At 40.0% G+C, this 16,278-nt stretch overlaps 1 protein-coding gene across 6 annotated transcripts in view; it reads right to left on the bottom strand.

Moving 5' to 3' along the window:
- The window catches only part of LOC122660997 (cinnamoyl-CoA reductase 1-like), a 62,518-nt gene that overhangs the window by 23,136 nt on the left and 23,104 nt on the right, over positions 1-16,278 (bottom strand). For 2 of the 6 annotated variants that reach the window (XM_043856281.1, XM_043856278.1), the window contains exon 4: positions 274-436. The exons of the other annotated variants lie outside the window; for them this stretch is intronic. In XM_043856281.1, coding sequence (XP_043712216.1) covers positions 274-436 — 163 coding nt within the window. The remainder of the gene's footprint in view (positions 1-273; positions 437-16,278) is intronic. 6 annotated transcript variants of the gene reach the window in all.

Below are 16,278 nucleotides of genomic sequence, written 5' to 3'. Positions count from 1 at the left end.
GAAACAATCCCATTCAGGTGGCCACCAAAAAATGTCGGAGCGGGCAGATCTTTGAAACGGGTACAAGAATTTGAGAGACACATAACACAAACTACTATATAAATATAAGATTAGTTAGGATCTCTGCGACAATACAGCTGAAGCTTATCAAGTTTACATGTCCCAACTTGCAAATCTAATTATGGATGTACATGCATGTATAAAGAAAAGATATGTGCGTACACTAAATATGCAAAGAAAAAGACCTAATTATGCCATAATGTAAAGGTAGACCTTTCAAAAGCCTGACAATAACCCGACTACTAGAATTCAGTGTAGATTGTAGCATTGGCCCGATAACCAGAGTTGGGCAAACAGTTACTACATCGAGCCCACTTTGCTTTGCATATTCCCAAGCTTCACTTTCTGCTACAGTTTTGGAAAGACTATAGTAACTCTGGCACCAACATGAAAAAATGGATGCTTAGTCTGAATGTACAGAAAACCTTCCTATGCAGACATAATCCCAAAATATTCAATGCTAAAAAGGAGAAACGATCAAAAGTTAAAAAGAAATAGGAATTTCTATTCAAGACAACAGTATCAAGTGATATCAAATATAAAACAGTTATTCCATTTTATTATGTTGTAGGAGCACAATTAAGGGATTGAACAGATCAGAGAACTCATGAGAAATACTATATGCAAGAACGAGCACATAGAAACATAAAATGCTTCAAAACATACACACACACACCCCAAAAAAAAAAAAAAAACAATAATAGCATTTGTTAAGTGTTATTAAGTGTTACCACTCTTCTAAGGTTATCTTGGGTAGTGTGGGTAGTGTGCAGTGAAGTAAGGGCAGTATTGTAACTAGTTAGTTTAAGTTACGTACTCGATTGTAACTACACTTTGTAATTTATATTTATAATGGGTTATGGGTCTCAGCTAGACATTAAATTTTAGCTGTGACCTCTCTCTCTCTCTCCCCCCCCCCCCCTTTGGTGCTGCTTCTTCTCTTTCCCTGCTGATTTCTTAGGTTGATGCTGTTACAAATTGATACACACCCTTTGACAAGTCACACTCACTCTAGGAGCCACTCTTTTCCTTTATCCAATAACAATATTCTTCCAAAGAGCAAGAGTCCACAGTCTAGGCCTTAGACCAATTTAGATTTAAATCCCTGACCAAATCCATGGATAGCAACATCTCAAACCAAAAGCAAGGGAAAAGGAGGGGGGGGGGGGGGGGAGAAAAGAAAAGCCCGAAGCCCACAAATATTCAGGAGATTTAACCAATAGTTGTACAGCTTTACCAAGTGCACTGGATAGGAAATCAATCTAGAAATGCTACAGTTTATTTTCATGTTCAAAACATTTCAATAAAATTCCTAGAAAATTCAACTTGTGTTCAGAAATTTCAAGCAATTAAGGAGATGACGATCATCCAAAATCTATATGATGCAAGCCCAAGAAAAACAAAGGTGCAAATAGCAAACTCTCATTCAAGTTGTCAGTGGGATGGTCAACTAGTTTTATTTCTTCTATTTTAATTCAGTACTCTCAAATCATTTATTAATGCTGATAATACCTTAGGTTATTCATCATTAAGGCACATTATATTTCTGAGACAATAAATTTCTAATTGATTAGTGCAGTCAATGTTACGTTTTTAAGAACAGCCGGAAAAAATCTTTTGGCGGCTGCAGCTAATCCCAGATACCAAATGCCAGATTCACACCTCTTTAAGTTTCCAGGCGTGCTTTTTTATGCCAAGTTTTCAGATGTTTAAATCTCCGTCACCTCACTATTTTCTAGTTTGTGGTTTTTCAATTTGGGTTGCGTCTTTCAACCCATTGATAAAGTTGATATCAGTGGCTGGTGGTAAACTCAAGCAGATGCAACAATTTGACATGAGGAAAATGATTAAGAATATTTCAAACGAAAAGCAGGTTCTGCAGTAACAAGAACCCCTCCAATGTTCTCAAACTTCATGCATGGTCAAGTATTTTGTTATCCGGTTACTAATGGCACCACAAGATTTTTTTTTTTTTTAAAAAATCCAGCTACAGAGATAACCCAATCCAAGAAAACAAATTTGAAGACTTATAGTTGCACCATATTCATGCTTAGTTAATTTTCAGAGCGTTGCTCATATCCTTCACTTAAATGGTTCAAGAAAAAAAATACTGAGATGTTCCAGAGGCTGCAGTTATGCACTATATCTGCAGACCCATGGCACAAAGAAGATAGATTAGTGCATTGAGCATCATAGACAAAGTGATGTAGATCCAAGGTTTAAACTGTGGTAGATTCGTAGGAAAAACAGACAACCAGCAGCAGCCAACTTTAAAGCCCCATAGGACCAGCCTTCAAGCCCAGCAGTTCATTTATGTTTCAAGTTTTAGACCTAATTAATGGGCCAGGTCTGGACCCATTAAAGCCCTTTACTATATGTCTTGCATAGGAATTTTAAGCAGGATCTTTAGTATTTTGTTTCTACTTTTAATTGTTGCTGTTATAACTGTAGCAAAACACACTTGAAGAATACCAGAACCGAGAAGAGAAGAAGATGGGAAGAGAAGAGAACTGTTGGATATAACAGCCTCCCTCAGCATACTTGTATTTATAACTTGAAATTACAATATAAAAGAGGGAACTCCTAATCTGATTAGGAATTCCTAATCAGGATAGGAGTCCAAGTTACAATAGGAGAATAATAAAACTAAGACTAACAATTAGGACTCAAAGTAGAACTAGGACTACCAACTAGGACTACAGCAACTCAAAGAGAAATAGGACAGACTCAAACTATACATAGAAGTTTATAATCCTAATTACAAAACACCAAAACCAAGTCACTGTTCACGTGAACAGTATCACATGAACAATTCTTCAACACTCCCCCTCAAACTGGAGCATATAAATTACCTAGACACAGCTTGGCACAACTTCGACGGAAAGCAGGTCCAAATAGTGGCTTGGTAAACATATCACCAAGTTGATTGGTAGTAGAAACAAAAGGAGTAACAACCAACTTCTTCATAGCAGCATCCCAAACAAAGTGACAATCAACGTCAATGTGCTTTGTCCTCTCATGAAAAGCAAGATTACTTGCAATATAGATAGCGGCTTGATTATCACAAAACATTTGCATAGGCTGGTTGATGGGAAACCCAAATTCCTGGAGTAAAGATTTGACCCACATCAACTCAGCTATAGTATGTGCCATCGCTCGATATTCGGCTTCAGGACTGGATCGAGCAATGGTGGTTTGTTTCTTGCTTTTCCATGTGACCTAATTTCCACTCACAAAAGTACAATAACCAGAAGTGGACAGTCTATCACCATCAGCACCAGCCCAATCAGCATAAAAGAACCTAACCAGATTAGCATTTCGATTACGTCGATAAATGAGACCCTTACCAAGAGCACTCTTTAGATAGCGCAACACACGGCAAGCAGCTTCCCAATGAATTTTCTTTGGACACTTAATAAATTGACTAATAACCCCAACAACAAAGGATATATCTGGATGAGTGACTGTAAGATAAATAAGTTTGCCAACTAGTCTTCTATATCGATGAACATCTGAAAAATCCTCGGCCTCATCGGTTCCAAGTTTTTTATGAGGATCTATAGGAGTATTTGCTGGTTTGGAAGCAAGCATTCCAGTGTCAGTCAGAAGGTCAAGGACGTATTTCCTCTGAGACAAGCTAATACCGTTCTTGCTTCTCAAAACCTCAATACCAAGAAAATACTTGAGAGCACCCAAGTCCTTCATCTGAAAATACTGATGAAGATATGCTTTAACTTGGGCAATACCAGAAGCATCATTACCAGTTATAATAATGTCATCCACATAGACGACCATCACCACCACTTTAGAATTCCAACGGCAAACAAAAACAGAATGGTCAGAGTAACACTGAGAGAATCCTACCTTAGTAACAATGGAGCTGAACTTATCAAACCACGCTTGTGGAGATTGTTTTAACCCATAAATTGCCTTACGAAGCTTGCAAACTTTGGTAAAAAACTCCCCCTGAGCAACATACCCTAGAGGTTGCTCCATATAAACCTCCTCTTGAAGATCACCATAGAGAAAAGCATTTTTTATATCCATTTGGTATAGGGGCCAATCAAAATTAACAGCCAAAGAAATAAGGATTCGAACAGAGTTCAGACGAGCAACTAGAGAAAAAGTCTCAAAGTAATCCACACCATAGGTTTGAGTATAGCCTTTAGCAACCAGGCAAGCCTTCAGTCGTTCAACAGAACCACCCGGACTGTATTTGATAGTATAAACCCACCGACACTTAACAAGATCTTTCCCAACAGGTAGTGAAACCAGAGTCCAGGTATTGCGAGATAACAATGCATTCATCTCGGTGTCCATGGCAGACTTCCAACCAAGATGAGAGAATGCCTCATGGTGGGTGTGAGGAATAAAGTTAGTAGATAATGCTGATGCAAGTGGGTGATAGTGAGAAGGAAGATGAGAAATGGTTACTGATATAATACCAGAAGTTAGAAAACCAGATTAGAGAAAGTAGAAGAGAAGAGAGAAGAAGAAGAAAGGGGAGGAGAAGAGGAGAGCAAGTCTCGTGGAAGAGAAGACCTGCATCAGAATTGAAATATTCTCTCGCAGGTTAATTACTGCTTATTTATAAAATACTTAACTTGGACAGAATTGCCCCTTACATATGCTGAACTATAAAAAACAGAAATAAAGCAGATACACAAAGACCTATTTGCCCATATAATTATCGACTTCAACACTCCCCCTCAAGCTGGAGCATATATATCACCCATGCTCAGCTTGTTACAACAAGACCGGAAAGTAGGGGCAAATAAAGACTTTGTGAACACATCAACCATCTGATCAGATGAAGAGACAAAAGGTGTCTCAACCAGCTTCTTCAACACGGCACTACGAACAAAGTGACAATCCACTTCTATATGCTTAGTCCTCTCATGAAAGACGGGATTACTAGCAGTATAGATGGCTGCCTGGTTGTCACAAAACATCTTCATCGGGGTTGGAATAGAAAACCCCATCTCAAGAAGGAGAGACCTAACCCACATCAGCTCTGCAGTGGTATGGGCCATGGCTCTATACTCGGCTTCAGCACTGGACCTGGCAATCGTGGTCTGTTTCTTGCTCTGCCACGTAACCAGGTTTCCCCCAACAAAAGTACAATATCCTGTAGTAGATCGACGGTCAGTAGCAGAACCTGCCCGATCAGCATCAGAATAAGCAACCAACTCCATATGTTTATTTGGACGATAAATCAGTCACTTCCCAGGGGCTCCCTTTAAATACCGAAGAACACGAATAGCTGCATCCCAATGATACTTGCAAGGGAACTGCATGAACTGACTGAGAACCCCAACAGCATAGGAAATATCTGGCCTAGTAACTGTCAAATATAACAATTTCCCAATTAAGCTTCTATAGGGATGAACTTCTTTAAGACTCTCACCATCATCAGAACCAAACTTATGACTAGGGTCCATAGGAGTATCCACTGGTTTTGCAGCAAGCATACCAGTTTCGGTCAACAGATCTAGTACATATTTCCTTTGGGACAGGCTGATTCCTTTCTTGCTTCGAATAACCTCAATCCCCAGGAAGTAGTGAAGCTGGCCCAAATCTTTGGTCTGAAAATGTTGCTGTAAGTAACTTTTCACCTCCTGGATCCCATTTTCATCATTTTCTGACACAATGATGTCATCAACATAAACCACTAGAACCACCAATTTCTCTCCTTGGCGGCGAACAAACACAGAATGGTCAAAAAAGCATTGAGTAAAACCAAATTGTGTGACAACAGAACTAAACTTCTCAAACCATGCACGCGGAGACTGTTTCAGCCCATAAATGGCTTTGTGCAGCCTACACACACGACCACTACTCTCCCCCTGAGCAACATAGCCTAGAGGTTGCTCCATATAGACCTCTTCAAGTAGGTCACCATAAAGAAAGGCATTCTTGATGTCCAACTGATACAACGGCCAAGCAAAATTCACAGCTAAAGAGATAATGATGCCAACAGAATTCAGCCTAGCCACAGGAGAAAAGGTCTCAAAATAGTCAACACCGTACATCTGGGCATACCCTTCAGCTACCAGGCGGGCTTTAAGCCGCTCAATAGACCCATCAGAATGGTACTTAATAGTGTCCACCCACCGACACCTAACTCGGTCTTTACCAGGAGGTAAATCCACCAACTCCCATGTATGTCGAGTCAGTAAAGCATCCATTTCCACATCCATGGCCTGTTGCCAGGCAGGATTATGAAGCGCCTCAGTGTGAGTGCAGGGAATAGTATACGAAGACAGAGGTAGCAAGACTATGGGGACAAGGAGGAAGATGGGATAAAGAAACAAATTGTTCAATAGGATACGCAACGAAAGACTTTTGAGTACATGAACGTTTACCTTTCCGAGTAGCAATGGGAAAGTCATCAAGATCCGGATCAGCTGGGGAGACAGGAAGAGCAGGTAAGGTGGGATCTCCACCAGAGGTTGAGTGAGGTGCAGGAAGCGATGCAGATGGGCCAGTCTGATTCGTATGGAGCTGCCCAAAGTGCCTCTTGCGCCGGTACACCTGCAGTGGAGTAGTCATAGGAACAATGGCAGGAATAAGAGGAGCCTCAGACACAGCTAACGGATCACTAGACACAGTAGGATTGTCAGAAAAATAGGATGTACCCTCGAAGAAGGTGCCATCCGCACTCACAAATTGTCTGCGAGTGAGAGGGTCATAGCATCTATAACCCTTTTGGGTCCTAGAGTAACCCAAGAAGATACACTTGGTGGACCGAGGGTCCAACTTATCACCATGAAGATGGAGATTGTGAACAAAGCACTCACACCCAAAAACTCTAGGAGGCAAGCTAAAACTCGAAACACCGGGAAATAAAATAGAGAAAGGGGATTTGTCACCAAGGACAGAAGAGGGCATACGATTAATCAAGAAACACGAAGTAAGAACTGCATCACACCAAAAGTGTTTGGGCACCTGCATATGCAACATGAGGGCCCTGGCAACTTCAAGTAAGTACCTATTTTTTCGTTCCGCAACTCCATTCTGTTGAGGAGTATAGGAACAACTAGTCTGATGAATCATCCCAATAGAAGCACAGTAAGAGGAGATCTCATTTTGAACAAACTCTAGAGCATTATCAGACCGAAATATCTTAATAGAAGCATTAAATTGAGTCTTTATTTCATTGCAAAAATTCTGAAAAACATTTAAAAAATCTGATCTATCCTTTAAAAGGTACAGCCAGGTAGTCCGGGAATAATCATCCACAAAAGTGACGAAATAACGAAAACCATGTCTATTGCTAGCATGACAAGGACCCCACACATCTAAATGCACCAAGGAAAATAAAGACCTACTACGGGGCATAGAGCGAGATGGAAAAGTAGCACGATGATGCTTACCCAACTCGTAGCCCTCACACTCTAATTTATTCAAACTCTTAAACTGGGGAAAAACAACCTGTAATCTAGATAAAGATAAATGTCCTAGCCTACAGTGCCATCGAAACGGAGACTCTCCACCAACAGTAGTAGCTGCAGGCGAAGCAGACAAGGCAGCGCCATGCAAATAATATAGGCCATCTTTCTCACACCCTCCACCAATCGTCTTCCTCGTGTGAAGATCCTGAAAAACACAGTAAGAAGGAAAGAAGGTTACCGAGCAATTTAGATTTTTAGTAAGTTGGCTAACAGAAAGAAGACTTAAAGGAAATTGAGGAACATGTAGGACTGAAGAAAGAGAAATATTAGAATTAAGAGATACAGTACCATGCCCGGTAACAGGAGTGGAGGAACCATTGGCCACAATAACAGGAGGGGTGTGAGAGTTAGAAAAGATAGAATTAAAACCCGATGACTTACGAGTCATATGAGCGGAAGCCCCCGAATCAATGATCCAGGGTATGGAAGTAGTAGAAAGGAGAGCGGTAGGAGTACCTGCATGAGCTAAGGTGGCAGTGGTGGTGGATGCCCCAGAAGTAGAAGTGGATGATTCCAGACTCTTGATGCAACGCATGAGTTGTTGCATCTCATCACGAAGGTTGGTGGAAGAATCTCCCACGGTCAAACCAACTTTAGAATCGCTGGTGTAGCAAAATCAGAACCATCTTCAGAAGCTGTATGATTGGCCAAGTTTTGAGCCCATTCGGGTTTCCCATGCTTGGACCAGCAAGTGTCAACAGTGTGATTTGTCTTCCCACAATAGGAACATAACCGGGCTACTTTGTCAAGATGCTGTCCGCCAGAATTACGACCACCAGATCAACGTCCTCCCCCTGAACCACGGCCTCTAGTAGTAGTGAAAGCAGAATTTTCCTTTGGATTGGTGTCAGGCTTGGAGCTAGGAGAAGTAATACGCTGCAATCGAGAAAAGGTGTCATTCAAGGTGGGGACAAATTCACCAGCAAGAAGATGTCCTTTAACAGCCTTGAGACTATGATTCAAACCAGCCAAAAATTTAGACACAAAAAATTCGTTTCTTAGAGCCTTCAACTTCTCAATATCAGTGGTGAGGGGCTGGAACATATTTAGTTCTTCGACCATTCCCTTAAAAGTACTGTAATAGTCTTGGAGAGACTTGTCTGACTGCTGAAATTGAAATAATTTCTCATAGAGGTCGAAGATACGTGTCATACTCTTCTCTTGAGAGTATGTCTCCTTGAGATCATCCCAAACTCCCTTTGCCGTGGTGTGGAACATAACATTCGCAGCAATGTCTGGCTCCATGGAGTTCCACAACCAAATCAAAATAATAGCATTCTCCCTTTTCCAAGTATTATACTCCTTAGAGTCAGGTGCTGGAGGAGAAGTAATATAGTCAAACTTGTCCTTAGCTATAATATAAACTTGAACAGCCTGTGCCCACAATAAGTAGTTGGAACCCCCCTTCAACTTTATGGATGTAATCTGAACATTCACATTGTCGTTGGAGGTCTTCGAATCAGCCATAGTGTATAAACTTAAAAAAAAAACAACTCAGAAAAAATGTAGAGAGGTAGCAACCAATATCACTCAATGGAGGCAGCCAAAAACAGCAGTACTAAACAGCAGCAGTAGATAATAAAAGTATGAATAATCTCCAGCAAACCAGATGCAATAGACAGCAGCAGGCTCACACTGATAGAAGCAGCCAAAACCATGTACCGGCAGAATCGATCTCAGAGTTTCTGAGAAGGAGAAGAAATCTTCACCGCAGCAGCATCATCACCCAAAAACAGGGTACAATAATCTCGAGGAGCACTAAATAACATGTAGAAGTAGGCCGGAACCACAGGACATGAAGCAAGGACATCCAAAGAAAAATCGATAATTATCAGGGTTTTACCCTGGAATTGATCTCAACAGTCTTCAGGAATGGTTGAGGGAGAACTCCAATTGATCATCAGATCAAGTAGTTAATAATATATATCACTCCATTCATTCTTCAAGGAGTGGAATTACATCATAGAGGAGACAGCTATAGGTGGCTGTACACCACAAACCAAAATCGAAGAAGGAAAATCAGAAGAGGATCGTGGGGGTTATTCTAATCTGATTAATCTCGCTCTGATACCATGATATAATACCAGAAGTTAGAAAACCAGATTAGAGAAAGTAGAAGAGAAGAGAGAAGAGGAGAGCAAGTCTCGTGGAAGAGAAGACCTGCGTGAGAATTGAAATATTCTCTCACAGGTTAATTACTGCTTATTTATAAAATACTTTACTTGGACAGAATTGCCCCTTTCATATGCTGAAATATAAAAAACAGAAATAAAGCAAGTACACAAAGACCTATTTGCCCATATAATTATCGACTTCAACAGTTACATAGTGCTCAATAGGATAAACTGATCTTTGAGTGCAAGAGCGAGTACTTTTACGAAAAGCAATGGGTAAGTCGATGAAGCCTTCAGCATCGGAGTTAGATTGAGTGTCGAGCTGAGTGACATCCGCTGTATCATTAGGTGGCTGAGTAGCATCCGCTGGATCACTAGATAGGACCGGAACTGTAGGAACAGGATCTGTGGGTAATGTAGTAGGAATGGGTACAAGTGGTGGAACCGTGGGAGCAGGTATAGTATATGGTGGTGGAAGGTAAGGTTGGGGGACAACATCGACGACAGTGACAGACTTGAATTGGTGAAGGAACGGGTATGGGTGGACCTAAAGGAACTTCATGGTTCACTATAGATGGTACAATGGAAGAAGGAAAATAGGGAGTATTTTCAAAAAAAGTGACATCTGCACTAATAAATTGTTTGTTAGAAATGGGATCAAAACATTTATACCCTTTATGGGTACTGGAAGAACCAAGAAAAAGACATTTAACTGATCGTGGAGAGAGTTTATCAATGGTGGGATGGAGAATGTGAACGAAACACACACAACCAAAAACACATGGTGGAGAGGAAAACAAAAGAAGATCAGGATGAAGAAGAGAAAAAGGAATTTTATTTTGTAAAACGGAAGAAGGCATACGATTAATAAGATAACAGGCCGTAAGAACGGCATCACACCAAAAACGTTTGGGGATATTCATGTGAACCATAATAGAACGGGCAACTTCGAGTAAGTGCCAATTTTTGCGTTCGGCCACCCCATTTTGTTGTGGACTGTAAGAGCAGTTAATTTGGTGAAGAATACCATGGGTGAGGCAAAAATTAGAAATTGCAGATTGGGTGTACTCCAAAGCATTATCTGAACGAAAAATTTGAATGGATGTGGTAAATTGAGTTTTTATTTCTTGATAAAAAATTTTAAACATAGTAAGAAATTGAGTCCGGTCCTTTAACAAATAAACCCAAGTGGAGCGAGAATAATCATCCACAAAACTAGCAAAATAAGAAAATCCTAACCTATTACGAACACGACACAGACCCCAAATATCAGAATGAACTAAAGGGAACAATGAAGAACTTCTAGGTAAAGTACGGGCAGGAAAAGATGAGCGATGATGTTTGCCTAATTCACAAGCCTCACATTCAAGGTGAGATGTGGACTTACAACTAGGGACCATTAATTGAAGTTTAGGTAAGGATGGGAGACCAAGGCGTAGATGCCATTGCATGGGAGATGGTATGGTAGTAGACGTAGCAGCAGTGGAAGGTTCGGTGCCATCCAAGTAATATAGTCCATTGTGCTCAAGCCCTCCACCAATCTTCTTCCTTGTCTGAAGGTCCTGAAAAACAAAATAAGAAGGATAAAAGGTTACAGAGCAGTTAAGGGATTTAGTAAGCTGACTAACAGAAACAAGGTTTAAGGATAATTTAGGAACATGAAGCACAGGAGAGGAAGTCATGGATGATGTTGAAGAAACAGTTCCATGACCAGTTATCTTAGTAGAGGATCCATCAGCAAGAAAAACATTGGAGGAGGTTAGAATGGAATTAATGGAAGAAAATAAGCTTGACTTACCAGTCATGTGACATGAAGCACTTGAATCGATAAGCCAAGAAGTAGAAGAAGGGAAAAAGGCAGCATTACCTTTATAGGCTAGAGTGGCGGTAGAGGAAGAGGCATATGTAGCTTCAAGTTGTTGGAGGCGTTTGACTAGTTGGTTGTAATCCTCACGAGACACAGAAGATGAAGTTGATGAACTCTGATTCATATCACTGTTAGGTTTCTCAGTAGTAGTTTCAGTGGTGGCAGTATTGGCTAGTTCATTCGCCCAATCAGGTTTTCCATGCTTGGCCCAACAAGTGTCAACAGTATGATTAGGTTTTCCACAATAAGCGCATTGGTGGGCAGACTTGTCAACATATTGAGTACCTATACCTCGTCCATTAGATCCACGACCACGGCCTCTAAATTGGCCACGACCACGTCCCCGACCACGATTTGCAACAAAGGCTGAGTTTTCTTTGGGAGTACTGTCAAGTTTGGACGGATTAGCCAGACGGTTAATACGAGAAAAAACTTCATTGAGAGAAGGAACCTTCTCTCCTGTGAATAGCTGACTCTTCACAGACTGGTAGTCAGGGTGTAGTCCAGCAAGAAACTTCGCAACATGGAACTCAGCTCTTTGTTGCTTTAACTGATCAAGATTGGTGGTCAAAGGCTGATGTATCTGTAGTTCTTCAAACATGCCCTTATAACTGGCAAAATACTCATTTAAGGTTTTATCTCCTTGTTGAAAGTTAAATAATTTCTCATAGAGATCATACATACGGGAGATGTTCCTTTCTTGAGAGAAGCTTTCATGTAAGCCATTCCAGACATCCTTAGCAAGGGAGTGAAACATAACATTAGAGGCAATAGCAGGCTCAACACTGTTCCATAGCCATATCTTGACAATAGAATTTTTGCGCATCCACTCTTCATGAACTGTGAATGTGGTAGGATCTTTATGATCACGATTAGGAGGATCATCGGTAATGTATTTCAGTTTGTCCTTGGCACGTATATAAGCTTGAACTGCCTGGGCCCATAATAAATAATTTGAAACTCCTAAGAGTTTAATAGTGGTAATCAATACTTGAACATTATCCGTTGGTGGTTTAGGATCAGCCATAGATATAATTATCAAGTCCAAGCAGTAACAGTAGCAGCAACCAATCGGCAGTAGTAGTAGCAGTAACAAGTGGATCTCACTTAGAACCAGACTAGGGTTTGAAAACCCAAAAGCAGTAGCAGTAACTAATCGACAGAAATAGGGTATATAAACCAAAGGTGGCAGCAGGGAATTGCAGCAGAAATAAGAACCAGCAGAATAAGGGTTGAAAGAAAACCTAATAATAGCAGTAGTCAATCAGCAACAGTAGGATTTGAAAACCTAAGAGTTGCAGAGAAAATCCCATCAGGAAAGAAAGGATGTAATTAAGTCTTTAAAATTCTGTACCTGAAAATAAAAGTGATGGATCGATTGGAGTAAATTAAAGGCTTCACTGTGGAATAGAACAGCAGATTAAAAAGGACTTCACTTTGGATTGCAAGTAGCAGCAAACTCCAGAAGTGATTTCTAAGCAGCAGCACAATCGCACGTAATAGAAGAACTCAGAAGAAGGCAGAAGATATCTTCGAATATGTAATATAAACTGAAGACTCCAGTCAATCCTTTGCTTCAGGTATGTAGTAGCAGTAGAACCCTAGTTTTCTCTTGAAAACTTCATCTAGGGTGTAATTCTCAGAATATGCAGCATAGGGTGCTGCACCCTTTAAAGAAAATTGATTATTTAGAAGACTCAAACCAGTGTCGCAGATCACAGACAATCTAATGGTTGTGCTCTGATACTATGTAGCAAAACACACTTGAAAACTACCAAAACCGAGAAGAAAAGAAGAAGCGATGAAGAGAAGAAGATGGGAAGAGAAGAGAACTGTTGGATATAACAGTCTCCCTCAGCATACTTGTATTTATAACTTGAAATAACAATAGAAAAGAGGGAACTCCTAATCTGATTAGGGATTCCTAATCAGGATAGGATTCCAAGTTACAATAGGAGAATAATAAAACTAAGACTAACAATTAGGACTCAAAGTAGAACTAGGACTACCAACTAGGACTACAACAACTCAAAGAGAAATAGGACAGACTCAAACTACAACTAGGAGTTTATAAAACACCAAAACCAAATCACTGTTCAGGTCACTGTTCACGTGAACAGTTCTTCAACAATAACTTATAAGCACATAATAGTTTCTATGTCTTAACAGTGACTACTTTATTTAATAAGAAAGAAGGGTTGAAGGGAGGTCACGATTTTTTCTATTAAAAAAATAAGTAGCTGCTGCATCACAGTGTGAAACAGGAGCTGTGAGACTCGGTTTCGGTTCCGGTGTGAAGCTGGACCATCAATTAGAAGCTGGTTGGTGTTTGGGGTGAGAAACCCAAGTTATCTTCTTCTTCTTCTATTTTGATTGATCCCATCTTGCCTACTTTGGGAAACTTTCTTTTCTGTTTATTTCAATTTAATGGTTGCTACTGCCTTGCTGTTCTGCTGGTATTCATTGGTCATCACCAGTCCACTGTTGATGATGAGGTTGAACTACGGTTGAAGAATCTCAGACTTCCAGCAACTGAATTAGACCCATGGTACCTTGGTTATTGATTTTTCCTGTTCTGAATTAAGCTATCATTTTAGGAACATCCAACCTTCAGATTTGACAGTCGATTTGGAGGTTTGATCAATGCCATAATAGAACTCCTCGACTGGAATTTGGTGGATTTATGTCCATTGCTTTGTTAGATAATGTTAGCTTCTAAATGTGGTCTTTAGTTGCTAATCTCATGAACTGTTGATCTGAGGTATGAAGCCCTTGGATTAGTTTTGTGTTTTATGTATAAATTCAAAATTTTCATGTTGTTTTGAGATTTGGTTGATAAGATAGAGTATTGTTACTAAATCTGAGTACTAGTTTCTATTTTGGTATTGTGCTTATAACTTGAGATCTGACTGTTGGATCTTCATCTTGTTTTGACTTTTGAGGGTTTGACGTACTTCTGACAACAATTAATTGGGCAGCATTTGGGGTTATCTAAACCCTAGATTGGGAGTTTTAAGTAGTGCTAGTGATGTAGATAAGTCACCTAAAGGGTTTATTTTATTGAAAAAAAGCTTTGGATTGGGTCATATATGTATTGGACTTTGATCCCATGGGTTTACCTTGTAATTGGCCAATTTAGTAAGCCTAAATCAGGGGTAGAAAGTAGGAAAACGGGAATTGCTTCATTAGTTTAGAGAGTCCGATTTTGAGTCTGTTTTCTTTATTATTCCACTTTCCTAGTCAATTTAGGTTACCTTATTAGTTAATGATAGGGTTTGGCCTTTCTTTTTTAGTACCTAAGTCTATTTTTTAGTCTTCTATATAAGTTTGCAAGGGAGGCCAGCATTGTACACGAATTCGATTAATGAAATATTGGCTTGAGCCTTTGTGAAAATCCTGAGATATGATGGGTGAGATGCCCAGGCTGACATAGCCTCCACCTTCCACATACCATTCCCCTATCCCCTTCCATCGCTTATTGAATCCAAACCCTAATTTTGTTCAAATCAATCTCAAGAGTGCTACAAGCTGCTGGGATTTCTTTCAACTGATTGTCACATCGATTTCTTGAAGATTACCACATCAAGATCATTGCTGCTTCAACAGGTTACAAATTTTATGGGTTTTTATTTGTTACTTCAACCAAGGAAATTGTTCCCTCATTTGAGTTCCCATTGTTCTCTTGGTTTCCTCATATGATTTTCTTATTTATTGGAGGGTTTTCTATTTGATCCTTCCTGGGATTAGACCTATTCTGGTTCTAGTTTTACATTAGATAGCTTGCTGGTCGTGAGTCACAAGTCCTGCTGTGGTTGGGATAGTAAACCTAGTTGTTGCTGCAATTAACATATCTGCGATAATAAAAACATATGGCACAAACAGGTAGAGTTGAGGAATTGCAGATCAAATTACGGAAACATCCAAACATTGACTTACTTGCTCTGAAAAATCTGATTAATTCTTTTAGAACACTAGTTCAGTGAGCCAAATCTGACTCATATATTTCTCACTAGCTTACCTTGGTTTCCCTGCAGTATTCCTTGTCAGACCAGCATGTTTCATCCATAACCTGATTCTTTGGCCAGTTTGGTTTCACGGCAACAGCAGCTCCAGATGACACAACCACAACTCTATTCACTTTTGTTTCAGAACATGCCTTGAGTACATTTAGTGTACCAGTAACAGCAGGTTCAATAAGTTCTACCTGCAAAAGAATTATCTGAGATACGATACAGAAAATATATGTGCAAATCCCATGGAAGATTGATTCTTATTGTGCGGAATGGATATTGCTAAGCATCAGGTCCAATTCATTTTTCCCTTTGTGTCTTGTTTAGGAGAGTGGAGGGAAGGAAAGAGGGGAACAGATATTTGATCATGTGATGTATCAGAGAAGAAATCATCATTGATCTTAGAAATGAGGAAAACAGGAATATGGTCAACCAAAAACAAAGGACCAATCCATGCTACCTTTTCTCTGGCCAACCAAAGAATATCATGGCATGATATGATAACGATACTTCCATTGGATTTGTTTTTCTTCAGGTTACATCATATATAAGCGACACATATGTGATATGCCACAATTAGCATTAAGCTGTTACAAAGTTCTACTTGTGTTCACCACAGGTGCATCAGGTTACCTCAGAAGTATTCGAGACAAACCCAAGTACAGATAGAGTGAAACACATTTGGACCAGCTGACATACATGATTAGATTGATATAGGTTAAAGGAGGTATGTTTACCTCAGGATTCAAAACCGCACCTGGAGGAACTGGGCT

Source organism: Telopea speciosissima, chromosome 5, assembly GCF_018873765.1.
Source record: "Telopea speciosissima isolate NSW1024214 ecotype Mountain lineage chromosome 5, Tspe_v1, whole genome shotgun sequence".
Classification (NCBI taxonomy): domain Eukaryota; kingdom Viridiplantae; phylum Streptophyta; class Magnoliopsida; order Proteales; family Proteaceae; genus Telopea; species Telopea speciosissima.
Note: the sequence above shows the minus strand (reverse complement) of the source record. Positions and strands in the feature narration are given on the sequence as shown.